General features: G+C 38.3%; 11 protein-coding genes across 11 annotated transcripts; 4 read left to right on the top strand and 7 right to left on the bottom strand. All coding sequences in view use genetic code 12, as the record gives it.

Annotated features, from left to right (window-relative positions):
- Positions 1-607: 607 nt before the first annotated feature.
- On the top strand, positions 608-2,047 carry CPAR2_102790 (uncharacterized protein; the record flags this gene model as incomplete). The annotated part of the gene is made up of 1 exon (XM_036812303.1): positions 608-2,047. The coding sequence occupies one exon, from the start codon at positions 608-610 to the stop codon at positions 2,045-2,047; it is 1,440 nt and encodes a 479-aa protein (XP_036663424.1).
- Positions 2,048-2,228: 181 nt separating this feature from the next.
- NDE1 (NADH-ubiquinone reductase (H(+)-translocating)) lies at positions 2,229-3,935 on the bottom strand (the record flags this gene model as incomplete). The annotated part of the gene is made up of 1 exon (XM_036812302.1): positions 2,229-3,935. The coding sequence occupies one exon, from the start codon at positions 3,933-3,935 to the stop codon at positions 2,229-2,231; it is 1,707 nt and encodes a 568-aa protein (XP_036663423.1).
- Positions 3,936-4,917: 982 nt separating this feature from the next.
- On the bottom strand, positions 4,918-5,499 carry CPAR2_102770 (ESCRT-I subunit protein; the record flags this gene model as incomplete). Its single annotated transcript, XM_036812301.1, has 1 exon — positions 4,918-5,499. One exon carries the CDS (start codon positions 5,497-5,499, stop codon positions 4,918-4,920), a length of 582 nt encoding a protein of 193 aa, XP_036663422.1.
- A 239-nt stretch (positions 5,500-5,738) lies between these two features.
- Positions 5,739-7,694, bottom strand: CPAR2_102760 (uncharacterized protein; the record flags this gene model as incomplete). Its single annotated transcript, XM_036812299.1, has 1 exon — positions 5,739-7,694. One exon carries the CDS (start codon positions 7,692-7,694, stop codon positions 5,739-5,741), a length of 1,956 nt encoding a protein of 651 aa, XP_036663421.1.
- A 479-nt stretch (positions 7,695-8,173) lies between these two features.
- BMT7 (Bmt7p) lies at positions 8,174-10,117 on the bottom strand (the record flags this gene model as incomplete). Its single annotated transcript, XM_036812298.1, has 1 exon — positions 8,174-10,117. The coding sequence occupies one exon, from the start codon at positions 10,115-10,117 to the stop codon at positions 8,174-8,176; it is 1,944 nt and encodes a 647-aa protein (XP_036663420.1).
- Positions 10,118-10,522: 405 nt separating this feature from the next.
- MBP1 (transcription factor) lies at positions 10,523-13,063 on the bottom strand (the record flags this gene model as incomplete). Its single annotated transcript, XM_036812297.1, has 1 exon — positions 10,523-13,063. One exon carries the CDS (start codon positions 13,061-13,063, stop codon positions 10,523-10,525), a length of 2,541 nt encoding a protein of 846 aa, XP_036663419.1.
- A 503-nt stretch (positions 13,064-13,566) lies between these two features.
- CPAR2_102730 (uncharacterized protein) lies at positions 13,567-14,547 on the bottom strand (the record flags this gene model as incomplete). Its single annotated transcript, XM_036812296.1, has 1 exon — positions 13,567-14,547. One exon carries the CDS (start codon positions 14,545-14,547, stop codon positions 13,567-13,569), a length of 981 nt encoding a protein of 326 aa, XP_036663418.1.
- Positions 14,548-15,102: 555 nt separating this feature from the next.
- CPAR2_102720 (uncharacterized protein) lies at positions 15,103-16,197 on the top strand (the record flags this gene model as incomplete). The annotated part of the gene is made up of 1 exon (XM_036812295.1): positions 15,103-16,197. One exon carries the CDS (start codon positions 15,103-15,105, stop codon positions 16,195-16,197), a length of 1,095 nt encoding a protein of 364 aa, XP_036663417.1.
- A 104-nt stretch (positions 16,198-16,301) lies between these two features.
- Positions 16,302-16,853, bottom strand: EGD2 (Egd2p; the record flags this gene model as incomplete). The annotated part of the gene is made up of 1 exon (XM_036812294.1): positions 16,302-16,853. The coding sequence occupies one exon, from the start codon at positions 16,851-16,853 to the stop codon at positions 16,302-16,304; it is 552 nt and encodes a 183-aa protein (XP_036663416.1).
- A 1,828-nt stretch (positions 16,854-18,681) lies between these two features.
- Positions 18,682-23,220, top strand: CPAR2_102700 (uncharacterized protein; the record flags this gene model as incomplete). The annotated part of the gene is made up of 1 exon (XM_036812293.1): positions 18,682-23,220. One exon carries the CDS (start codon positions 18,682-18,684, stop codon positions 23,218-23,220), a length of 4,539 nt encoding a protein of 1,512 aa, XP_036663415.1.
- An 859-nt stretch (positions 23,221-24,079) lies between these two features.
- Positions 24,080-26,896, top strand: CPAR2_102690 (cleavage polyadenylation factor subunit; the record flags this gene model as incomplete). The annotated part of the gene is made up of 1 exon (XM_036812292.1): positions 24,080-26,896. One exon carries the CDS (start codon positions 24,080-24,082, stop codon positions 26,894-26,896), a length of 2,817 nt encoding a protein of 938 aa, XP_036663414.1.
- Positions 26,897-27,004: the final 108 nt, after the last annotated feature.

The raw sequence follows: 27,004 nt of genomic DNA, 5'->3' as shown, positions 1-27,004 counted from the left end.
GGCTTACCATGAACGTAACGTTATTTGGCAGTCTTCATCACTTTTGCTAAGATGTTACACTGCTTTGATTTTGTGTGATTATGTTTCACAACTTTCTTTTTTTTTAGTTTTTTTTTTTTTGATTCTTCGGAGTTTTAAATTTGCACTCCATTAAATGGTAATTCCATTTACCTGACTAAAATACACGAAAAAACAAGTGTGGGAGGGGGTTGCATAATAAAATCGGATGGACTAAATATTATGACTACTTGAAGAATGTATGAATAAAAAGTTTCAAATTATGGGGTAAATAAAGTTTTTCAACGTGGGGGAAAGAAACCGATTTTCTCGTTCCACTAAAAACCCTATTTCCATTTATAATAATTTCCGGCAAGTTGAAAACAGTGATAGAAAAAAACCCAAAAATATCTCAAATAGTGCTGGGGTATATTATCTAAAAGCAGTTTGACTTTGAACGGATTTATTATTAGGTTTTTTGAAAAGATATATAAATGTGTATAGATTCTTCCACAACTTGACTGGAGTTGGAGATATACTTCTATTTTGCAACCAGAATCTTCTGTACTTTCACGAATCAAACAATATACAACAAGTACACACCAGAGAAATGGCAGTTCAAGCACCATCAAAAACTTATGGTTTCCAAAAGGCTCCAATACAACTTACATTTGTCGTTGTAGGTGCCGGTCTCGGGGGAGTCGCCGCTAGTATTTGCCTCAGATTGGCAGGCCACAGAGTCATTTTATTAGAAGCAGCTACTGAATTGGGTGAAGTTGGAGCTGGTATTCAAATTCCACCACCATCAACCAAGATTTTAAAAGCAATTGGCGTATTGGATGCAGTTGATAAAGTCTCGATTCATCCACATGATATCTTGGTCAAGAAATATAAAGGTGAACTTTTATCTACGCAAAACTTGGTGCCTTATGTTCTGGAGAAATACGATGGAATGTATTTACATATTCACAGGGCTGATTATCATAAAGTATTGGTTGATAGAGCCGAAGAATTGGGGGTTGAAATCCATACAAATTCAAGAGTTGTTGATATTGATTTTGAAAAAGCAACTGTCACTACTGCAACTGGAAAACAATACAGTGGTGATGTCATTGTAGGGTATGATGGAGTCAGATCACAAACCAGAGCTTTATTAACTGGTGACTCTTCTGGAGCTTACGATACTGGTGATTTAGCATACCGTGCATTGATTAAAGTTGAAGATATGAAGAAAGTTCCTGGATTGGAGAAATTTTACGCCAACCCAAACATCAACTTCTGGTGGGGTCCCACCATGCACATTGTCATGTATTTCTTGCACGAAGGTGAAATCTGTAATGTTGTTGCCTTGTGCCCTGACACATTACCAAAAGGAGTTTTGAAACAAGATGCATCACAAGAGGAATTATTAGACTTGGTTAAAGGTTGGGATCAAGACCTCACCACTGTTTTCAAATTGATTACATCAGTGAGTAAATGGCGTTTACAAGACTCACGTGAATTGAAAACGTGGGTCAATTCCAAAACTGGCAATTTTATAATCTTGGGTGATGCTTCCCATTCAACCTTGCCTTATTTGGCCAGTGGTGCATCGCAAGCAGTTGAGGATGGTGCTGTTCTTGCTGGATTATTCTCCAAGATCGAACTGCGTGACCAAATCCCTCAACTTTTACAAATGACGGAGAATTTGCGTAAATGGAGAAGTTCTCAAGTGGTTAGAGGATCTCATCAATGTCAAGATATTTATCATTTACCCGATGGTGAATTACAAGAAATTAGAGATTCTTATTTGTATGATAAACAACCGGAATTGGGATGTCCCAATAGATTTGCTGATCCAGTTTTCCAAGATTTTCTTTGGGGATATAATGCTTTTGATGAAGTTGAAAGAGCTTGGAAGGAGTTTAAGGCTGGTGGTAATCCAACTTATACTTATCCTAACTTGTATAAACCAAAGAGTAGTGGTGAGAAGGATGTGTCAGGTGGAGGAGCAGCAGCAACCCTTGCTGCTGGTAATACCCCAGCTGCTCCATTAAGTGCATCAGGCTAAGGGCATGTGCGGGATGGATATCTTATGTAGTTTAAATTGTATTTGAAGTTATTTACATCTTTTTGCACCAATTGCAGTCGAGACTCCTGCCATCATGTGACAGGATAGCTTTACTCTCTACTCTAGGTTTAGATTTATTTGATAAAAAACACAAACTATATAAATAAGTTGAGCTGGGAACCTATTCCTTTGAGCAATCTCTTCCAAACAAATAAACCTTCATCCAGTCCAAGATGACAAGACATTGGTTCTTTACAGAAAGACACATGTAGATATAAGCTGATCTCCAAAACAAAAACGTGAAATTACCTCCACTAGTGATGTTTGACCAGTCACCCCAAACCAAATCAGCAACTGCCTTTTCGGATCCAATGTACGCCAATGAACCTTGATAGTTGTATTGGAATTTAGGTAAGCTCTTTTCAGCTCTAGCTAATTTCTTACCCAAAGTGTCGACGTTTTGCTTTGGTGTTGGATGTTGGATTTGGTATTGAAGACTTTCAACTTGATGTAATTTTTCAAAGTATTTGGCCAAGTATTCACCTTCTTGGAATGCAACTTGTGCGGTTGGTGGATACTTGGTAAATGTACAATCACCCAAGGCAAAAATGTTGGAAGTACCATCAACTTTCAAACACTCATCAACCAATAATCCACGTTTAGCATTCTTTTGCTCCTCAATTTTCGACATTAAATCACGAGTGAATCCTCTGGCAGCATTACCGGTAGCCCAAATTAAAACACCATATGGAATTTCAACAGTCTTTGTTGATCCATCAGGTTGTTTTTGCGAAGCAGTGAGAACCTTGTCACCGACTTTCTTGATCATGGTATTTGTCATTAAATTAATGTTGGTGTCTTTAAATACTTCTTTGGTGTAGTCAATCAACTTTTTGTTAAAAGTGTTCAATACATTTGGCAAAGCTTCAACTAAAGTAACTTTCAATTCACCTTCCAATTCAGGAACCCATTTGTGTAAATCTTGGTCAATGTAATCTTGGATTTCACCGGCAGCTTCAACACCAGTTGGGCCACCTCCACAAACAACAATTTGTAGCAATCTCTTACGTTCTGGGTCACTCTTTGGCAAAATATTAGCGGCTTCAATAACATCCATTAATCTTCTTCTGATAGTTGATGCATCACTAACCTCTTTCAAAAATGTGGAATGTTCAGCAACTCCGGGAATACCAAAAGTGGAAGGTTGAGCACCAACTCCAACAACCAAATAATCATAATTCAATGTGGTTGAAATTTCCTCGACTCCAGTATATTCAGAAACAGTGGATTTACTTGATGAGGTATCCTTACCTGAGTGACCAGAATGAACAGTGGTACTCTGCTTCAAGTAAAGTTGGTTCTTTTGAGGATCAATACCAGTGGCTTCAGCTTCCAAGTAAATGACCTCACCCGGACATCTTCTGGTAATAGCTCTAACTGGTTCAATAATGGATCTCAATTCAACGGTACCGGTTGGGACACTTGGCAACAATGGAGTAAACAAAAAGTAATTTCTTGGTGAGACAACAACGACATTGTACAAGGTAGTATCCAAATTCTTCAACAATGGAATTGATCCCCAACCCGAGCCCAAGATAACCAAAGTCTTTTTCTTTTGACCATCAGGGAAGAAAGGGGTTTGTTTTTGTTGTTTTGCTGGCTTGGATTCTTCGTAAATCTTGTACGCGACAACACCAGCACCACCTAAAACACCAAGTACTGCTGCACCCAATGTATACTTGAACACTTTTCCCAACACTGATGCTTGCAAAACTTCAACATTACGTGGTGGAATTGTTGATGTTTTGGTTGCTCTCGGTGGTTTAATCTTGTTCAATGGTTTAAATGAGGTGGAAAAGAACCTCCTATTGGCGATCCCTTTAAACATGTTTGACTATTAACCACTGTATATCTTCAACTATGGTAAGTGCCTAAATTTAAGCCAGTACGATCAGCGGAATCCGATTATAGATGATGTGTCTTTGGAATGAATATTTATGACGACTTTGACCCGGCGAAAGATAAAATGTCAATTAGGTTAGTCAATATATGTGAAAGTAGGTATTGACTGCAGTGATGAATAGCTAATATTCCTCCGTATATATATATATATGTATATATATATACTCTTCTAATTCAATGAACAATGAAATTCTCTGCAAAACTGCTTTTTTCAAGATGGAAAGATTATCAAAGAACTTTATTGGAAGGATTTTTTGTAGTTCATCACACAAAGTCAAGCAAAGATTGCGGACTTTTTAAAGCCGAGACAATTTCCGGATTGAAGGGACGCATACACGCATACATCCTATACATAACTCCATAACCATAAGATACATCTTTACCCAGTAGACCTAATAGCGAAGTCATACATATACGCACAATTAGTATCCTATCGTGCATCCCGCGCTCTTTCCAACGTAGGAAGAATTAGGGTCAGTATATAATAGAATAAAACCAGAGTGAAATGGATAGTAGTGTACATGATAACAATTAAGCATCCCCACACTTAATATAACAAAAGAACGAGCTCATAGCAATCGTACCAGGAAGAGCCAAATGACCCAACAACATTTCCCTCCCTGACTTTGAAAAGGAAGGGAGGGGGGGGGGGGGGGGGGTCTATAGGGCAGATGACTTTTACGTGCTCATTGCGCACAGTCTACACAAATTTTCTACACATTGCAGAAGCAGAGAAACTCATAGAATAACAACGATAAGAAACTATAATGATACACCAACGCTCTCTGTACGATATACACAAAGTGCAATTCACTCATCACCTTCGATACCCCCTTCTGTAAAAATACATGCAAGTCACGCAAATTGAAAGTAGCGCGGTAATATAGTTGGTACAATCACGTATCGTATCATCCACTGACCCTTTGTTCTTCCCAACGATTAAGTTTTTCTTTTTTGAAATGGTATGTCTTTCTACTCTGTTTAAACAGCTCTAAAGTATCTACCAATTGCTCATCAGTGACCTCACTTGAATTGATATTCTTGACCAAATCTCTACTCTCCTCGTCGTTCCGTTCAATCAATTTCCTAAACTTGTGCTTCAAAAGCTCTTCATTGAATGTAGATGACATAGTTTGATACTGAATAGTCTCCAAGTTCAAAAACTCATTGTGAAGTTGCGTGAGAGTTTTGATTCGTTGATTGATCTTGTTACTCACGTCTTGATATTGCGGAATCAAGGTGTCATTGATCTCAGATTGGAGCAAAGATGATGCTTGACTCGCACGTTCTTGTAGCTCCTTTAATTTCAGTTTGTAAGCTTCGAGCTGGTGGATATAACCTTGAATTAATTCTTCATTGTTGACAAATTCTTCAAATGTTTTCGTAGGTAGTGATTCTAGCTGTTTGGGTAGGGGAAAGAAATTTAGCTCTTGAGCGGAAAGAGGTGACACAGTTTGCGGTAGGGGTATTTGTGGAGTTTCGGACGACATGGCGTTGGATGGCAATTATAAAGGAGTGATATTATTGAGATTGATCATATTTGAGGTAAATGTCCAGCTACCAATTTAGCTCAAAATTATGGACGGAGTGCCACCAACAACCAACTACAAGCAACGTACCTTCTATGATGCCAATATTATTACAAAACTGCTAAATGAAATAAAATCTAATAAATCTATCCATAAGAAATGAACCGAATAATCCTATTCGTAATGCAAAAATGGGCCCCTTACACCATACAACCATCATCACCATTCTTTCTCTTCAATCTCTCCAAATTCTTTTGATCCCTCCTTTGTTGTTTAATCTCAAACTTCCTATTGTACGACTCTCTCAACTTTTCACCGTACAAGTAGCAGAATATTGGAAATGGAACTCCCAACAAGATTCCAATGAAAGCACACATTGTGTTTGCCCAACCATACCCCAAAGCACTGTACATTTTCCTAGCAAATAACGGGAATGTGTATCCAAACAAACTACGAAACAATGCAGCGGCAGCAACCGAACTAGCAGCAAATCGAACATTCATATCAATCAAATAGTTTTGAATAGTCTGGAAAACACAAACCAATCCAAATGCAAAAATTGCCGAACCGATACCAGGCATAATCCAATGCAATTCCTTCTGTGCTGACCAGCCAAACCAGATTAGCCCAACTGGTATGAACACAGCACAAGCAATTAAGCAAGGCAATCTGAATTCCGGTTTGGCTACTCCACCATTGGCAATCGTCAATTTTTTGTACACTCTACCAACCATAAACGTCCAAAATACCACTCCTAAAATGAACCCACAACCCATGGGGAGATACATCAATCCAGTAATGCTTTTGCTAAACCCATACTGCTTTTCGAAAATTTGTGGGAATGTCACAATTAAAAGGTACATGAACCCGTAAGTGAATGCCATAAATGAACCCAATCCAATAACCATTGGATGGGTTAAAAGTAAATTCACAGGACGAACAATACACAACCACAATCTGCCAAATGTTGATTCACTGGCATTTGTGATTTCATAAATTGTGTGTAGACTAGTGTTGCCAGTATTTTTCCTCAATCTTTGTGCTTTACGTTTCAACAATGTTGGTGCATAGGTCTCTTTGAAGAACAAAGTGGCAGCAACGGCAACAGCCCCATTGAACATGCACAAAACATAAAAGCACCATCTCCATTGCATATGATCAACGATGAACCCAGCAATCAATGGGGCAATAACTGGTCCCAATAACGGGACCAAAGAATAACCAGCCAAGGCAGCGTTTCTCAGGTTGGCGTCAAACAAGTCAGATATGACCCCAGCACATACATTCATAGGCACACAACCAAATAATCCACCAATGAACCGACACACCATCATTTGTGCTGTATTTTGTGAAAATGCACAACCCAAGTTGAAAAACAATGACATCCAACACGATACATCCAAAACTAATTTCCTGCCAATATTGTCGTATTCTGACAATGGGGCAATAATCAATGGTCCAAATGCCCATGCCAAGATTTGAATTGATACAACCATGGCTTGAACAACTTCAGATGTGATGCCAAATGCAACACTGATTTCACTCATTGCTGGTGATAATATACTTGATGACATTGGTGCAACTAAAGCATATAGGGAAACAAAGCCCAAAAGGAAAATTTTCAACGAAGCTGACCAATTTCTTGGATCCTCTGGATCTTCAGTCCCATTCCAAGTAATCAATTCAGGGTCAATTTTGATGAAATCCTCACCGTGTTGAGTAACAGGTAGTACTTGGTCTTCAATCACTCCATCATCCAACTCTTTTTCATTCAATTCTTCATTGTTAACTTCATCAGCTATCTTGTGTTCAATCTCACCCAAGATACTTCTCCTTGTGGCTATTCGTTGAAGTTCAATCTCCTCACTATTTAAATCACCATAGATTTGGTGTACTGAGTACTGCTTGTCGTTTAAATCAGTGTCGTTATATGATTGGTCTCCTTGTAAACTTTTCCGTACTTGATCTATCGACTTTTTTGATAGTGAGGCGATACTTTCTGATCGCGATTTCTTTTCATGACTATTGTTGTTGAACCCGTTGTCGTTTGGGTAGTAAACTGCTGGTTCATTGTATGAATTTTCAGTGCTGTTTGTAGAAGAAGCTATCAAGTTACGTTGATTTATCTCCAACGAGCTCTTTTTAATATCAGACATGTATAACGTTCTTTGCTTACCACAATTTTAGAAAATACCTTTCTCCATCTGGCACGGAAAGAGCGTATATCATTGTACTTATATAAACTGGTACTTTCACTTCTTGGTCATTAATTTTGTAACACAAACGCCTAAATAACCACTTGGTTCCAGATTCATCATTTCGCAACTTCAATTTTAGCAGTAAAAAATTTTTCATCTACCAAATCTCGGTTATTGGAGGGGCAAAAAATTATGGTAGCGTATGCGTTTTACATGAAACGGCTTTTTTTTTCCGTCAGCTGTGGTATAAGCCTTTTCGATTTGTTCTATTATATATCTTCGGGCATCGGATAAATTAGGTTATCACGGTTATGGAAGGTTTCTTTTTTTTTTCAGTTCAACCTTTTAGAACCTCCTATTTCCAAACAGTCTAGGTATCTATAGATATAATCATTACATCATTTTAACAAAATATAAATCGATTCTAAGTTGTGTGACTAGCCTGAATAAGGGTCCTCCTCCTCTTCTTCGAGTATACCATTCTTCAATGCCACTTGTTTGCAATACTCCTTACTCGCTTTCATTGCACATTTGTAATTCCAATCTGACCCACGAATGTTGAACTGGTCACGATTGTAAACTGCTGTAGATTCATCAAATAAGCTGGGCAATTTGATAATGTAGTTTAATAACCCACGTAAATGAACAATGGAAACGTCTTGATCAGCAGCTGATAATGTAACGCCCATGTAATCATTTATCGAAACGGAATCAAGAGACGTCAATTGGTCAAAATTCTTCAAAGTCTTTCCATCTCGAGTTACACTTTCAATGTCCCAATAAGCGATGGAATTGGGTATGAGCACGTTTCTTCCTTCACAAGGTAGTGGCTCCGCTTCAATCAACTGACCCAGTTTTGGATCGATTTTCGGAGATACCCATGGTGGTACATATGCACCAAAATCTATGTAATCTGAAACATCACCCAATTTGTAATAATACTTGCCAGTTTCTTCATTGTAATCCTCAATCAATATAATCATATTGGGTCTATACATTGACTCACCACAACCACATTTGTTGAGATGTGCTCTTGCCCAGCCTAGAAACACATTACGGTTGGCGGGAATATGAAGCAGATCGCGCACAGCAGTCGGGAGCTTGTCTAATGGTAATGAGACTAATTGGGTACCTCCTCTTAGTGCCCCGACAAAATTCTTTTTCTTCTTTTTCGGATTTTGAAGAAAGTCACACACAGCCGTATCGATTTCACACACCAAAACTTCCAAAGGTACGATTGAATAAATAAAATTAAGTTTGTTTTGTGACTTCTGATTGGGACTTATAAAAGGTGTCCAGTTTTTCTCAATTTTGGCATACTTGTCGGTCCTTTTCTTCAACAAGTTTAATGTTTTTGAAAATGGTAAATACAAAAACATGATACGTTTTACGATTTTCAACTCTTTCATGTTAAATACAATCAATGGCTCTTCAAATCCCAATGGGTTTTCTCTCAATATAATTCTTGGATCTTCGGGACCATAATAGTACTTTTCATTTTCAGTTTGCATTGCATAATCGATAGGAATGGGTAAAATATGTGGAAATTCGACCCGTTTGTAACGCAATTGCGGATCGCCTCGTATCGTAGTTACAGACCCGTCTAGGTTCATCCAATTGGTGGAGTCGGATTTTTCAAAAGGTATAGTCAAATTAGTCCCCTTTGGTAGTTCCTTCCAATCTTGGTCGAATAGTTGTACATACAAAAACGAAACATACGCTTTGTTGGCAATACCCAGGGGAGAATACAATACTCGACTCACCATATAATGAACTTTGAATTGAGATAGCCAAACACTTGAGCCTCCGAACCTGAACCATTGTTTATGTTCTGGAATCACTGGCTTAAATTTGGCTTTTGCTTTTTTCAATAATTTGGCATACTCTTTTATTTGTTTGAACTTGGTCATAAAGTATTCAAAATCAGAGTCGAGATATGCCTGTTTAGTAACATCAAACGCATCTTCGTATTCCAACTCAGAGCACATAAACCCCTCGTCAAACGTATAATCTTCAGGTTTTCCCACAATCAATGGGTGTGGGTCAGTGAAAGCTTTGAGTGAAATGGAACTAAACTCATTGCTAGTTAGAAACTGATTGGATAATGGAAATGACTCCTGGGTGGTATCTTGTGTAGAAATTGCTAGTTCCGCATTTGAAATGATCTTGGAGTTCACAGCATTAGGGTGCAATCGAAATGTCTTTAAAGGGTTAAAATAGAAGTCGTAGATGTTGTACATAATGCAAGCAATTAGCCCAAACAATGCAAGCAATCTCGCTAGTCTCCTCCCTGTACTGCTATATAGCAGATTTTTGATAAACGAAATTAGTCGTACAAGGGATTGTCTTAATCCTTTCAGTAGTCTCCCCACTGACAACATGATAATGCAAGTTTAATAATTAAATAAAGTAGAAAAACAAATGCACGTGTGAAAGGGAACTTGATGGAAATGTTTGATTTGATGGTGCTTTTGTATTTATATCCCTTGACTAGCCATTCAATAAGTTGTGATGTGATATGGTTATGTCCCCTTAAATCCTGTGGCTGAGTGCCTGAAATCTCTGTGTATCTCTGAAATTTTCGTTCTCTACTAAAAGAACGAAAAAGTGAAATTTGATTGTGCCTGCGCAACCCTAGACGCGCACAAAATAGTTCAAGCAATCAATGCAAGATTGCAAAGTGATTTTCTACATTGTATCAATCAATTAAAAGTAATAATACAAATTATATTGAACACTTACACATGTCCTATGAAACAAAAAAACCAGTCCAAAACTTACCAAAGTCACCTATTTTTCAACAAACTTTGCTCAATCAGATCTATATTGTTTTCAATTTCATCAAATCTCATCCCACAACTCAAGGAGATAAGCTTGCAATATTTAATTAACTTATTGTTTGCGTCAGAAGCATACTGTTCAATAATTGGTTTTGAAGTATCCGTACGATCCGTCAAAGGAGGAACATCTTTAGCAAGATCCACAATTTTATCCACCAACTTCCTCTTTTTCAAAATTTCAAGTTGAACAAGATTCGCTAGCTCGAATTGTGACTCGTCACCATACTGAAGATCATTCTTAAATGACGCCTTTTCCAACTCTTTTCTGAGTACAAACTCTTTAAAGTTTTTCAACTTTTTCAATACTTGCTTCACCTCCTCTTGCTTGTGTAATAGCTGATACATCAAATCATTCACCAAACGATTTATTTCTTCTTGAACGATTTGATCTCGCCTATGGTTCAGTTCAAAGTTGTCATAGTCTGTCTCAAGTACATTTGACTCTTGGCTTGACGGATCCATTTTTTCCTTTTTTGGTCCTTCATCCAAATCATCAATCAAATGGTCTAATTTGAAAATTGATAGTATAGCTCTTTGCGTCGATAGCTTGATTTCATTGACTCTCTCCAATGTCTTAAAGTAGCCTAGCACTACATTGTCTTTTTCCTTTAATTCTTGATTGATAATGTATGACAATTCGGCCATCTTTTCTGTGAGGATGTTAGCGGTGGTATTATACAAATTTATTGCCATTTTCGAGTTGTAAAGTTGTGCATCAAACGATTGTCCAAGCGAGTTTGCTTCTTCTATCATATCATGTCTTTGATTGTTTATTAGTGCTGCGTTTTCCTCATTTAAATTCTCTTCGCCATCACTCCCAACATCAAGACGAAGAACGTAATTGTGTGACTCCAAGTAATCCTCAACTGTGCAGGTAACCAAATTCCTTAAACTGAAATTAATAAATTTGTGGTAATCAATAAATACTTTTATCAATTTTTTGTTTAAATTGTAAGCAGCTATGTGAAATGCTGTATTTCCGTCAGAATCTTGATGGTTGATAAATTTTGTAATCAATTCAAACCTTTCCTCAGTGATATTGTCTATGCCATCATTAGATTTTTCTTTGTCATGAACAAGACTCTTTAACAAAATGTCCAAATAATAAGCCGCAACTTTTTCCTTTTTATACTCCACTATGTGATGCAAAACAGTTTTACCACTAGAATCGACAAGTATAAGCGACTCAAATAAAACTTCCAATACCTCCTTAAAACTATTTGAATTGAAGCAATTACTAAACTTTACCATAAACATCAAGGGTGTCTCCCCATTGTTGTTTCGTATGTCAAGCCTAATCTCTTTATCAAATTTCTCAATCAAAAACTTTATAAGCGTCAAATAACCCAACGAGCAAAGCCAATGAAAAATGGTATTCCCTTCGTTATCGATACTGTGGTTAATGTGGATCTTGGAAACCGGTTGCGGAGGATTCAAAAGCTTTTCTGGCAAAACACTTTCCGGTGTTGCATTCGCCTGACCTTTGTTCCCTTCATCATCCAAAAAGAATGTTACAAAGTTGGCAAAGTAATCGGCGTAGATTTGATTGTCTTGTGAAAGATTGATACTAGGTTGATGATACGGCGTGATCAAATCTGCTTGTGGCCCATTGATATTGTGCGCATTTTTTTCAAATGTATTTCGTGAAACACCAAACAACTCCTTACTGGTAAGCAAGTCAACATTAGTGTCAAAATCACCATTACGCATCGATAGTCCGTTACTCCTTTTGCTTCTTTTCAAAGTTGCGCCACCATTTTTCCCATAATGGTCGTCATCATCGTCTTCATCTGTGTCTACAGAAGCCAAATCCTCTTGTCTCAAATTCATATTCGATGCCATCATATGTAGAGCATCTTGTTCGGTATTTTGTCGCATCATTCTAGGGATGGGGGCAGCAAAAGAGCTGTCTCTGCTGTAACCACCTACCATACTTCCTAATGGTACAGTGTCTGAATGCTGTAGACTCGGAGTAGAGCTCAATGTTGAGCCTTTAGGTCTTCCGCGTTTCTTTGGCTCATCCCCAGATTTTTTAACTTTGGGTTGCTTTGTTTGCTTCGCTTGTAGCTCTTTCTTCTGTAAAGATGCTTGTCGTTTTGCTATATTCAATGCGCTCGCATGATTGTGCTTGGGTGCAGGTGGTGGTGTTTCAGTTTTACCTTCAATGTACTCAAAATCAAATATTGGCTTCAATGTGTCATACACATTGTAATTGCGTGCAATCACTTCACCCAATTTCAATGGTACATAAGTCCCTTGATACTTACCATAACCACCCTGTACTTTTTCGTGTATTCCAGTCTGTACATCTTTTTCGAGTATCCTCGTCCTCTTTGCCTTGGGCAACTTTGCTATTTTCAAAATGTGCGTCGCGTTGATCCAGGAATCCCCTTTACGGCGCATTATTGGGCCCTCGGATGTTACATACTCAAAAACTGGAACATTTGAATACGTGGCGGAATATATTTGCGTGTTTCCTTCTGACATTTTTTGATAATTGAATGTCACGAGGGGAGTGTTGGAATTGTTACTCGAGGCCTAGCTAAAATCTTTGGTAACTAAGTGGTATGACAGTGCCTGTGATTAAATGTGAATAATGAGCTGAGGTAGCGGCGATTGTATGTTTGCGTTGTGAATTGTTGATGATGCTTAGAATGAGCCAAATCGTTGATGTTTTATAAGAGAGCGTTGATAAATTGAGATTTTGTAACGAAATAAAAGTTTTGAATTTTTTCTGCGTGGAATCTGGATCCATTCTATACACAGAAACAACAACACTAAGTGAAAAGTAGCTTTTGGTATGAGGACGAACATAGCATCTGCGAATTAACGGAGGGATGTTTTGGTGTAAACAAATGCAAAATTTATTCTTTAAGAGGGAGAATACATTAAAGTAGAACAAGATCAGGGTATCATGGTAACAACTCTATTCGACAGTGTGATACCAATGTGACCATAATGTTTTCACCGTGTGGCTCCCATATACCTGGCTAGCTACCTGTGATGACCCTAATTAATCTATAAAGGATGATTGCAACCAAACCTACCAAGACCATCACAATATACGTCAATGCTTTGCCAAAAGACGTCATTGGATTATCGTCGGAGGTTCTTTCTTCTGAAAGTGGGATGCTGACCACGTGTTCTGACGCTTGATAACAAACCTCTCTTCTTTTTATCAAATAGCAGTCTTCCTCTTCAATGGTACGTTTTAGTATCGCTTTTCCTAATAATAGATCTGTGTAATGCCTTAATGAACCTTCAAATTTGCAAAACGAGGCATGGAGCTTTGCTGACTCTCGTTCAATATCGCTGGTGATGTCTTCAATCCTCATCAACTGTAACCAAATCCATGAATCAAATCCAAATGGTATATCATCCACAATCAAAGAAGTTTGAAATAGATTCTGTCCATATTCAATTGCCCGTAGTACTCGACTACAATCCATCTTGAGAAACGGAACTAATAACTTTTTCAAATTACTATGCGATGTGAAGAATACTTCAATGCAGTGGAGAATTTTATTAATCAACTCAAATGTTGACAAAGTTGATTGCAAAATTAAATTGACCGATGGTCTAATGGTCTGTTCGTATGGCACCAACTCAATTCGTCGGAAGTTTATTGACATTGAGAAATTACCACCATTGTTATCAAGATCTGATTCTTGTAAAGTATCCTTACCCAAAATATCATTGAAATCGTTCTCCAACTGTAGGATATTATTCTTGCAGTCATTGGTCATAACAGTTATATCCTCATACTGTGGAATCTTTTTTAGCAACGTTGAGTATATTGTCAACACATCGGCATATAAATGCACAATCGTTTTCAAGCTGATGAGATACTTGAGAACAGCTTTGTTTAAGCAATATCTGAAAACCTGTGAGTTTTCGAGGATCAAAATTTGATCTTCTTTGGACAAGTCAAGTGTAACTTTTAATTTTCGATCACCTATGGTGTATGGCATGCTAAGAGTGATTTTTCAGGACTTTGTTGGTGATTAGTTATGACTTGGCCATCATTGGATTTGTACAAAATGAGTAAGAAAAAATAAATAAAAAAAAACAAAAATTTTAATAAAAAGAAAATACAGAGTTAATCTTAGCATAATATGACCCTATATATATTGCAATTGTGTTTAATAGAAGTGGCTTTTGGGCGCCTGAGGGGAGCATGAAAGGATACCCATGGTAAGATAAACCACGCCGTTTCTTGTAAGTGGCTTAATGGGTAGTAAACTCATTATTGCTTCGGTTTTGTGTGTGAGTCGTTGTATAATACGACATTTTATTGGGTCTCCGTGGTCATCACGACATTTATTGGAGACGAAAAGTGGGAACGACATTCGTCAAGATGTCAATGACGCAAATCTTGCGACACATCGATTTTTAAGACATTTGCTTTTTGTCACATATCAAATAATATGAAACTTCGTGGCGTTGTTTGAATCACTCACTCCCGTTCTTTCAAATCAGCAAACATACCATCAACATCACTCACTCGCTCACTTTGTTTTGGTATTATGGGTGTGTTTGATATCTTTGGCAGCAAGCATGGCTTTGATCCAAATAAATTTGAAAAAGAGTTTAGTCAGTTGACGGGGAATATCAACAAAACAAAACAGCAACTTGCAAGGTTGACACAACGCAAACGGAAGTTGAATGCAAAATTAGAAGCATTCGTATCAATTGGGTACATACTCATTTTCCTGTACTGTTACTTTTCCATTCCCAATGATGTCCGAGCCACCAATCGTGTACAACAGTTTATTAAGGGTCAAACAAAGCAAAACTTATATGTCCTTATTGGCTATCCATTAATTTCCATAGTAGTTATCAAATTCATAAATTACGCTTTCAATTATCTCATCAGACGGCATGATCGTTTTTTGGCCAAGTTGCAGGCCAAGCATAAAGCCAAAATGGACGAGTTGAAAAAGATTACAAATTTCAATGCCACAAATGAATTGATCAACAAGTATGGTGAAAAGCAGTTACCTCAGCAAATTCCACTTGCTCAGAAGAGCTCCGCTAACAAGAAGTCCACAAAACAAGACAATTTGAGGGCTCAAGCGTTGAAAGAGTTGCATTTGAGCGATAAGCAACTTTCTCAGAATGAAAATTCGGGCACAGCAACTACACAGGATAACTCAGGAAAGCTGCAACAACCCAAGGCTGCTACTGCAACTCCACGCACGTTTCAGGATCGTCTATTAGATTTGTTTGTAGGGTCTGACAATTCCGAGTCGGTGGAGCAACGATACGCTTTGATTTGCTCGCATTGTTTTGCACATAATGGATTGGCACCCCCGCATTGTGAAGATCCTCTGTTAGTTAAGTATCAGTGTTGGAAGTGTGGTGCATTGAATGGGAAGGGAATGTTGTTTGGAAATTCAGGTCCAGATGAACAACACTTAGAGGATTCAGCATCAACTTTCGACAAGAATATAGTTCCAAGTGATGTAGCTGGTGAAGGTCATATTGAAAGCGGGCCCATTAACGTTACAGACGACATCAAGGCTAATGCCCTTACTGAGAAAGCAGATACACCTTCTAATGCATCACTGGAAGCCAAAATAGATTCAGATACCAAAAAGGAGAGCCAGGTATCAAACTGAGGCTGCCTTTCTTTTTTTTTTGGCACTGTTGTATGTAGAGCTTTTTTAATATACATGAACATTATGAATTCACCTTATGTACATTTACAATCTATACAGAGTAACTAAGACAACTCCATAAGTGCATTGACCATGTCACCATTGTGGTTCTTCAACGCCTTTACTGCCTTGGATCTAGAAACGTGGGTTTGTTCAACAATCAATGCGATATCTTTTGGATCAAACTCAGATTCATCAACTTCTTCATCATCATCATCAACTTCTTCAACCTTGTTTTCAGACAAGCTTGCTTTTTCCATATCAGCAGTAATAGCTTCTGGTGACTTGTCTTCGGTAGCAGTTGAAGCATCTGGAGCAGCACCAGCAGCATTGGACAAAGCTTCTTGTTGAGCTTGTTGAGCTTGAGCTTCAGCAATTCTTTGGTTCATGTCGTCGACCTTGGCTTCACCAAAAACAACATAAGTACCAGCAGCTGATCTGTAGACATCTGGGTTGTCAATTGCGTAAATCAAGTTACCTTTTTGCTTAAAAGTAACTCTGGAAATACCTTTAATTTGTTTCAAGTTCAATTTCTTGATCAATTCTCTGGCTTTCTTTTCGTTTTTATTTGAAATGATGTTGACATCAGCACCTTGTGGGATTTCTTCGGTAGACATTGTGTATTGTTTGCGGTAATTGGTTTAATAAAGTTTCTTATATCAACGTGTTTTCAATTGAAAAATTTCTCCCTCTACGCTTGTCGAATTTTCGTTGGCAAATTATAGAGTAGTGTAACTTGACAAAATAACAATAAAAGGAAAGGAGTGAAAAAATTTTCTCCAATTCATCTACCAATTTACACGACCTCCAATTTTTTGCAACACTATATAAACCCCATCGAATCATCAAATTTTTTTTACAATTTTTTTCCCCTTTTCTTTTTCTTTTCTCTGTCGACGTACTTCATAGGATCATTTCTATAGTAGACGTCCCTCTTTGACTCTTCAAAAGAGCCACTGAATCCAACTTGGATGATGAGGTCTTGTCACCAGTCCATAAAGTGAGAACCAATTTTGCTTGACTATGGTTTCTTATAGCCTAGTCATCAATTTGTTTTTTTGCCTCGTTAATCATTGCAATTCTGTTTCTTCGGGAACTTTTTGCAATGTAGAGGAGCGATGATCTTGATCCTATTTCTTTATACCCTTTCGGGGGGAATCGATTTGGGGTGGACTGTTGGCTGACTGACAAGTTTATAAAAACATGTAGTATCAATGTGTGTTGATGCTCGAAACTGATTCAGTGTAGAGCCTCCCGGATATTGGCTTATTAGCTGAGACGTGTCGGAACACCCGCTAGCTCTCATTCGTACGAGATCACGGCATATATTGAAAAGTTTTCTCGTATTTGCTATGCATATGGTAGCGCGTAAAGAAATGTACAATATTAGGGTGGTGTCCTTTTAAAACAGTACAAAGCAGCTGTTGTGTGAATACCGAGAGGTTAGACGAATGAACAAGTTTGGCTAGCGTTTGGCTAAATTTGTCGTTCCGCAAAATAAACTCGTAAAGAAGCAGTTCATTGCATCGCTATCTTTCATTTCTACACGTGACTCGTTAACACTTTTTTCTCTAACTAAAAATCGCTTGTTACACAAATGTGGCTACAGAACAATTTTATCGGAACAACCGGCCAAACTTAAAGCCGTTGCATAAGTTTTCGGTGCCTGAATTGACACTTTAGTTCAACAGTAACAAACAAGCTACATCTACTAGCTCCTCCACTGTCACACGAAGTCATAAACCCGATAGATTAACTCTCTGTTAGCAGAAACTCTTCCCCACCTTTTTGCGGCCTTCTTTGAAGTCGGCTCCAATATTTAATTCCCGCAATTTCTCTTTGAGTGTTCCTTTGCCATACACACCAACTACTGAAGGAACGTAGGACTTGAGTTGTTTTAGCATGCACGTGTAGGGTAACTCGAACCTCTTACCAAACGCCTACTGGATCTGATTGAGTTTATGAAAAACAAGTAATCAAAGGAAGTAGATTTTGCGACATATTAGACCAAACTTTTAAAAGATACGTAGTCGTTCCAAAAACAAATATTGAATGAGAGATATTCAAACCCAACAAAGGTCTCTTCTACCGAAAGCCATAGGAAAAGCACTCAGTAAATTGATAGCTATTCCGCAGTGTGTATGTTTATTTTGATGTTACAAAATTTACGGCCACGAGGGTGAGAGATCTGACACATATTCGGCACATGGAAAACGTAAGAGAGAGAAAAAAATTAAACAAAGTGAGGTTACAAAATGAAACAAAACAAAACAATACAAAAACAATCAATCGAAAAAATATCGCAGAATTTGACAAAAGACGGAAAAAGGTGGTCATAGCAATTACAACAGACAGGCTTGTATTCCTAGATCTCACTATATTACAAAATATCCCCTTCAATTTACCGTATCACTTGATAACTGAAGTAGTGTGTGTGTGTTTGTCATGTCAGAGATTCATGATAACTCCCCCAACACTTCATTGAAAGAAGAAGCAGGGAAGGATTCCAGGGAGATTGAGTCGTCCTCTGGCTCTCAAAACGATGGCAGTGTAAACAATAAACAATCCACTAGAGCAACTGCCCAAGATTTGCTCAATACTCGTCCACCCACATTCAAGGATAGAATACAGAGGTTTTTTTTCTTACGTGGGTTAGGGGATAGACCGCAGTATATGCAAGAAATATACAACAATATCCCACGGACAATCTTTTTCAACTACGATCTACCCCCAGATATGAAAGATGACAAGGGCCATCCGATTATTGAATACCCAAGAAACAAGATAAGAACCACAAAATACACACCTATAACTTTTTTACCTAAAAATTTACTTTTGCAATTTACTAATGTTGCCAACACCTATTTTTTAATCTTGGTTATACTAAGTGCTTTCCAAGTGTTTGGTGTGCCGTCGCCTGGGTTGGCTGCAGTTCCATTAATTGTTATTGTATGTATCACAGCAGCCAAAGATGCTTTCGAAGATTATCGAAGGGTAGTGAGTGATATGGAGTTGAACAATAGTCCGATACATTTACTATGTGGTGTACAAAATCCTAATGTGGAAAAGGACTTTGTTGGACCATGGAGAAGGTTCAAAAAAGCATGTACAAGAGGTAGTATCAAAATGTTTAAAGGTGTCAAGAAGGGTTGTATATACGTCTTTGGTAACAAACGTCAAAAGCAAGACTTTATTCGTGAGCAAGCTCATCAGGAAGATTTGGCATTGCACAGGGTAAGCACGGTTGTGTCTGATTATTCGTACCATTCCCTGCACCGCAACAGCGCCTATTCACCAAGAATCAGTACACAGTCTAGGAATAGAAAATCTACCCAGTCAAGGCATCCACCGACAAAAGCCCTTCCGGACTCGTTGCTTAACCCAGTATTGAAAGAAGAAAATGCCCATCATCCAGATATGAACAGAGCTTCGTTTAAAAACCGGTATTGGAAAGACGTAAATGTTGGAGACATGATCAGGATCAGAGCAGATGAAGAAGTACCAGCAGATGTTGTCATTGTCTCCACTTCCGATCCAGAAGGGAACTGTTATGTCGAGACCAAAAATTTGGATGGTGAAACAAACTTAAAGACAAGAACAGCGTTAAAATGTGGGGGAAACAACAACTTGAAACACTCTGACGACTTGAGTGATACAAAGTTCTGGCTCGAGTGTGATGCCCCCAATCCTGATCTATACTCGTTCAGGGGGACCATCCATTATGAAAACTTTGATGCTAATGGAAATTTGGTCAACCCGGACGAAAAAGAAGTGATCACTCCGGAAAATGTGCTTTTGAGAGGTTGCATTTTGAGAAATACTAAATGGATCATTGGACTATGTGTTTACACCGGTCGTGAAACTAAGATTATGTTGAATGCTGGAATAACTCCTACAAAAATTTCTCGTATTTCACGAGAGCTCAACTTGTCTGTTATCATCAACTTCGTATTGTTGTTTGTTTTGTGTTTTATTTCGGGTTTAGTCAACGGGCTATTTTACAGAGTCCAAGATAACTCTCGTGTTTATTTTGACTTCCATCCATATGGTTCCACAAACGCAGCACGTGGTGTTATTGCATTCTTTGTTGCATTAATTATTTATCAATCCTTGGTGCCAATTTCATTGTATATTTCCATTGAAATCATCAAAACTTTGCAGGCATTTTTCATTCACTCAGATGTCAAAATGTACTATGCAAAGTTGGATTTCCCCTGTATACCAAAAGCGTGGAATATTTCCGATGACTTGGGTCAAATTGAGTACGTCTTCAGTGACAAAACCGGGACATTGACTCAAAATGTTATGGAGTTCAGAAAGTGCACCATAAATGGAAAATCCTACGGTTTGGCGTATACTGAAGCAAAGCAAGGATTGGACAAGAGGCGTGGGTTAGATGTTGTTGAAGAGGCTGCCAAGTGGAAGCAGAGAATAGCCGACGATAAGCAGCTCATGTTGGACAATTTATACAAGTATTCAAACAATGACCAGCTCCGGGCTGACAATATCGCTTTCGTTTCTAACAAGTATGTGGAGGACACTTTAATGGCCAAGCCGGATGATCCGCAACGAATTGCCAATGAGAAATTTATGTTTGCTTTGGCTTTGTGCCATACTGTGGTAACTGAGCAGAATAAAGATGATCCTGAGCTACGTGATTTCAAAGCAGAATCTCCCGATGAAGCAGCCCTTGTTTCAGTTGCAAAAGATTTGGGTATTGTCTTCAAGACAAAATTGAGACAATCATTGATACTACTGGTTTATGGTAAAGATGAGGAATACCAGATGCTCAACATCATTCCATTTACGTCGGCAAGGAAAAGAATGTCGTGTATTGTCAAGGCACCAAATGGGGGAATTATATTGTATACCAAAGGAGCCGATAGTGTGATATTTCAGAGGTTAGATTCTGAAAAGAACTCGCATGAAGTAGTGAGTAAAACTGCTTTGTATCTTGAAGACTATGCAAACGAAGGTTTACGAACTTTGTGTATTGCATCTAGAACACTTGATCCAAAACATTACGAAAGTTGGGCACAAAGATACCATGAAGCTATTGTATCCATCGAGGATAACAGAGATGTTTTGATTGATGAGTTGAATGATGCTATTGAGAGGGATTTGATATTGTTAGGAGGAACCGCCATTGAAGATAGATTGCAACTGGGTGTACCAGACTCAATTGCTATTTTGGGACAAGCGGGTATAAAGTTGTGGGTTCTTACTGGAGACAGAATTGAAACTGCCATCAACATTGGGTTCTCATGTGACTTGTTGGAAAATAATATGAAATTGTTGGTTGTACGACCAGATGAAAATAACCCCACGAACGTTGAATATATCGACGAGTTAATTTCGAAACATTTGTCAGAAAATTTTCAGATTGATACGGCAAGTCCTGAAGCGGTAGAGACTTTGATCACGGAAGCACGAAAAGACCACTCACCACCTAGCTCTAAATTTGCCTTGATCATCGATGGAGCAGCTTTGGGGTTAATTTTTCAAGATTTGGATGCCAATGCAGATATTGATATGAAGTTGCTCAAAGACAAGTTTCTTTTGCTCGGAAAGCAATGTAAATCTGTCATGTGTTGTCGTGTGTCGCCTGCTCAAAAGGCAGAGGTGGTTAGAATAGTCAAGAATCGTTTGAAGGTCATGACATTGGCAATAGGTGATGGAGCTAATGACGTTGCCATGATTCAGACGGCAAATGTTGGAGTTGGAATTGCTGGTGAAGAAGGTCGTCAAGCGGCCAATTCATCGGATTATGCTATCGGTCAGTTTAGGTACTTGACTCGGTTGTTACTAGTGCATGGACGTTGGTCGTACAAGAGATTAGCTGAAATGGTTCCGTGTTTCTTTTATAAGAATGTTGTCTTTTCGTTTACATTTTTTTGGTACGGAATCTATAACAACTACGATGGGTCGTATCTTTATGAATATACCTATCTTATGTTTTACAACTTGGCATTTACTTCACTCCCGGTCATTGTTTTGGGAGTGTTGGATCAAGATGTGTCCGATACAGTTTCATTGTTGGTACCGCAATTGTACATTAATGGTATTCTAAGTCAGGACTGGTCGCAATACAAGTTTGTGATGTACATGGTTGACGGATTATATCAATCGGTTATTTCGTTTTTTTTCCCTTACTTGTTGTTTTACAAGGCATTCCAGAACCCGCAAGGCATGACCATTGATCATAGATTTTATGTCGGAATTGTTGCTGCATGTATCTCGGTGACTGCGTGCGATCTTTACGTGTTGTTGCGCCAATATCGATGGGATTGGCTTTCATTGTTGATTGATATCATATCAATTCTTCTCGTCTTCTTTTGGACCGGTGTTTGGAGTGTGAACAAAAATTATTCAGGGGAGTTTTATCGAGCTGGTGCTCAAACTTTGGGAACTTTGGGTGTTTGGTGCTGTTTCTTTGTAGCAGTGATTGCATGCTTATTGCCTAGGTTCACACTTGATTTTTTGCGCACAAACTTTAAACCGACAGATGTTGACATCATTAGGGAGCAAGTGCGTCAAGGTAAATACGATAATTACCCCGAGGGATACGATCCAACCGATGCTGAAGATGTTGAGAGGCACAGGTTACTCACAGAAATTATCAAACAGGATCCAGAATTGTTTGACAAGATGGAAAAGGAATACGAAGAGGACAAATTTGATCATGAGAATAAATTGGAACGAACCCTCAAGTCTATCAAGCGCAAGACTACTCTCACTGGGTCAAGGTCAAGAAAAAATTCACAAAGGCTTAGAAAAAACACCATCAATAGTCAGTTCCACAAGCCAATTTCAATTGATGAATTGAGACAGCAAATGATCCAGACGGGTGAGTACAATACCGCAAGGAACTCGTTGGAGAGGATAAGCACTTCCCATGCAGTACCTGGACTAACACAAGCTGAAACCTTATTATCCTATCATACTAGAAATAGTATCAACTTGAATCGCAACCCAGCTTCTTGATGTTGATTTTGTTCATGCTATTTATATAAATCGTTGTTTTCTTCTTCTTTTATAATATAACACAATGTTTCAGAAATTTTCGGTTTTTGATTCTCTTTTTTCTATCTTCCCTTTTCGCAACCAAGATGCAATCTCATGTGCCAGAGGGAGTTAGGATTGCACAACCGTCATGAGGAAAACAACCAACTACTCCTGAGATACCATTAGTCTAGTTGGGTTTTGGCTCACCACATTTTCCTTTTCCCTGTACCATACTATGATATCGCTTGTTCATTTATCCTTCAGCTTGATAACACTAGCTTGCGGACTTTATAGGTGCTATACTACAAAAGGCTAGTATTGTAATTATCGTTGTTGTCACTGATACTTTTGTATTATTACACGTGATCTATGCGCACATGACCCAAGCTTTGATGCTGTTTTGTTTACTCTACTCCCTTCGGCGTGTCTCATTATATATTGCAGGATTCTCACGAACTTTGGAGAAATTGGAACTAGAAATTGTGGTGTAGTGGTTGAAAGAGGTTAAAATGTAGGTTAATTTTCGTAAACAAATTTAAATACAGATTCTCTATATATGTAAAAAGGATTTAGTATCTTAAAAAGCTACTGATGTTACAGTGTTCTTCTTTAATCTTTTTATATTTATTACCCTGTTGTTCGACTTAATTTTTTCTTTACATTCTACTTATGCGGCATTCGACATATTTGTTTGTCAGGTTTTCCTGTTCTGCGACACCTATGTATTTTTCTCCGACACTTTAAGTTGTCGTTATTTTATTCTTCTTCTCTTTCTTTCAACTTTGATTATTTTCCAATTAATTTCATATTCGGTAAAACAGGGGATCTGGTGTACTTTATGTTCACATTCTCGTTACTAACCCCAAGTGAGGGTGATCATGCCTTCAAGGCGTCACTTCTTACATTTGACAATGAACTGCGAGTACTTGCAGACCCTTCATGGAATGGAGTTGATGCCAAAGCGGCACAATTCATGGAATCACATTTACAACAAACAGATGCAATTATCATTTCCCATTCGACAGATGAGTTTATAAGTGGGTATATTCTACTTTGTATAACATTTCCAAATATCATGTCCAATATGCCGGTTTATTCAACATTGCCAGTTAATCAATTGGGAAGAATTTCGACAGTGGAATATTACAGATCTCAAGGTATTCTTGGGCCATTGTTGTCGAATCTTATAGAGTTGGATGAAATTGATAATTGGTTTGACAAGTTTACCATTGTAAAATATCAGCAAAATGTGACAATTTGCGATCGAAAAATAACCATGACTCCGTACAATTCTGGCCATTCTCTAGGGGGGACGTTTTGGTTATTCGTGAAGAGGATTGATCGTATTGTTTATGCACCTAGTTGGAATCACTCGAAGGATGCATTTTTGAACGGTGCAAACTTTATCAACTCCACCCTGGGTAATCCACATGTGTCGCTTCTTCGACCAACTGCTTTTATTACGGCTACAGACTTGGGATCAGCAATGTCGCATAAAAAACGTTGTGAAAAGTTTTTGCAGTTGGTGGATGCTACTTTGGCCAATGGAGGCTCGGCTATAATACCAACATCAATATCTGGTAGGTTCTTGGAGGTTTTCCATTTGGTTGATGAGCATTTAAAAGGAGCGCCAATTCCAGTTTATTTTATATCATACTCTGGGACCAAAGTTTTAAGCTATGCGTCAAGCTTGATGGATTGGATGTCGCTGGATTTTAACAAAACTTGGAACACTGATGGTGGAAACAATAGTCTACTACCTTTTAATCCTAGTAAAGTTGATTTGCTTTTGGACCCATCGGAGTTAACGCAAACTCCAGGAGCCAAGATTATTTTCTGTGCTGGTTTAGATTTGAAAAACGGTGACCTTTCAAGTAAAGTGTTTCTGTATCTATGTAATGATGAAAGAACAACTGTTATCTTGACTGAGAAGCCATCATCCGCAAATGTAGAAGCAGAAGGTTCAGGGTTAAGTGGTGACTTGTACCAAGAATGGGTCAAATTATCTAGGGAAAGGACGGGTAAAGTTGTTGACGGTACGCCTGTTCCGTTAGAGAAAATTATCAATTTGGATAGTTGGTTGCAAGAAGAAGAGGTTGAAGGTCGCGAGTCCATTACGTTTGTGAACAAAATTACCCAAAAAAGGAAAGAAAAATTGATGGCAAAAGTACGGGACCAAAAGCGACAGAATTTATTGAGTACTGATGTTTTGGATGTTGAGGACTCGTCCGACGATGACGAAGATGAAGAAGAGGAGGCCGATAAGAAAGTTGGGGAGATGTTCGATGCGAAGGTGAAAAAGGAGAGGACTCGCATACCATCAACCAAAGAAGTTGATGAATTGATACAGCATGAAGCATTTGTCATGGATAACATAAAGCACAATATGGAAAACCACTTGCCAATTGATATCAAGATAACACACAAATTGAAACCACGTCAAGCCATGTTTCCCTATTTCCCACCAAAAGCAGCGTTTGACGATTATGGTCAAGTTATAAATGCAAAAGATTTCGAAAGAACCGATTTGGTGTCTCACAACAAGATCATTATGGAAGGTAAAAAGAAATTCGACGAAAAGAAACAGAAATGGAATAAGAATGACAAGAATGAAAAGAAGAAAAGTCAACAGGCGAATAAGTTGACGCCACAAGAGCAAGTCAATCAGCAGCTATTGCAGAAATACTTGGACACTTTGTATAAGCCGTTGAAAAGGGTTCAGTCAGGACAGAGAACGTCGGCGAGTACACAATTGAGAGTAAGATGCGGTTTAGCTTTCGTGGACTTATCGGGGTTGGTAGATTTGCGATCCTTGGGTATCATTGTGCAAGCATTGAAACCATACAATTTGATTCTTTTGCCTGATGAAAGAGTAAGTGATCAACGAGGACTTGAGCAAGTTGAGAGATTTTTCGAACAACAACAAAATGAACAAGCAATAGAAAATACGAAGAAGCAAATGGTTAACTCGTCGAGATATTTGTCGTTGACGGCTATTCGTGATGGTCTATCTACCTCCATATCGCCCTACTCTAGTGGAAAGCTAAATGTGTTTGTTGCTAAATATGACAAGGCCATCAAGATTGGAGTTGACTCTGAAAACGGTGTTATTGGATTACGAAATTTTGAAATCAATTTGGACGACGCATTAGTATCAACTTTGAAATGGCAATCAGTCGGTGATAACTACAAAGTTGCAAAGATGTATGGTGAATTGGAGTTGATTAATGAACAACCATCATCGGAGGAGCCATTGCAAAAGAAGCAGAAAACATTGCAAGATTTTATCAATTCAAATACTCAATTTTCACTAAAGCCAATTGAATCTGATGAAGCATTAATTAAACAAAGAAATAACAACATCCTTGACAAGACCAATGATCCGAAATTGTTGATGGTGATTGCAAATGCCCCTAAATTAGCTATTGGTAACATTAGATTACCCGACTTGAAAAATAAATTGACGTCGCTTAATTTGAATGTCGAGTTCAAGGGTGAAGGTACCTTGGTCGTTAATAATGCTTTGGCGATACGCAAAGTTGCTTATGGATCATTAGAAAGCGATGATAGCGGTGATATTGTTATTGATGGTAATGCGGGACCCTTGTATTACAAAGTAAAAGAGTGTATAAGAGGTATGTTGGCGTATGTATAAATGAATTTCGGCTAGACTACTAAGATACAAAAGTCGTATCGCCTCGATCTACTTGATTGTGGCTTCATGTATGTGTACAACCATTGCATGATTCTACAGCCACGGTAC

This window comes from Candida parapsilosis, contig 005569, assembly GCF_000182765.1.
Source record: "Candida parapsilosis strain CDC317 annotated contig 005569".
NCBI lineage: Eukaryota > Fungi > Ascomycota > Pichiomycetes > Serinales > Debaryomycetaceae > Lodderomyces > Lodderomyces parapsilosis.
Note: the sequence above shows the minus strand (reverse complement) of the source record. Positions and strands in the feature narration are given on the sequence as shown.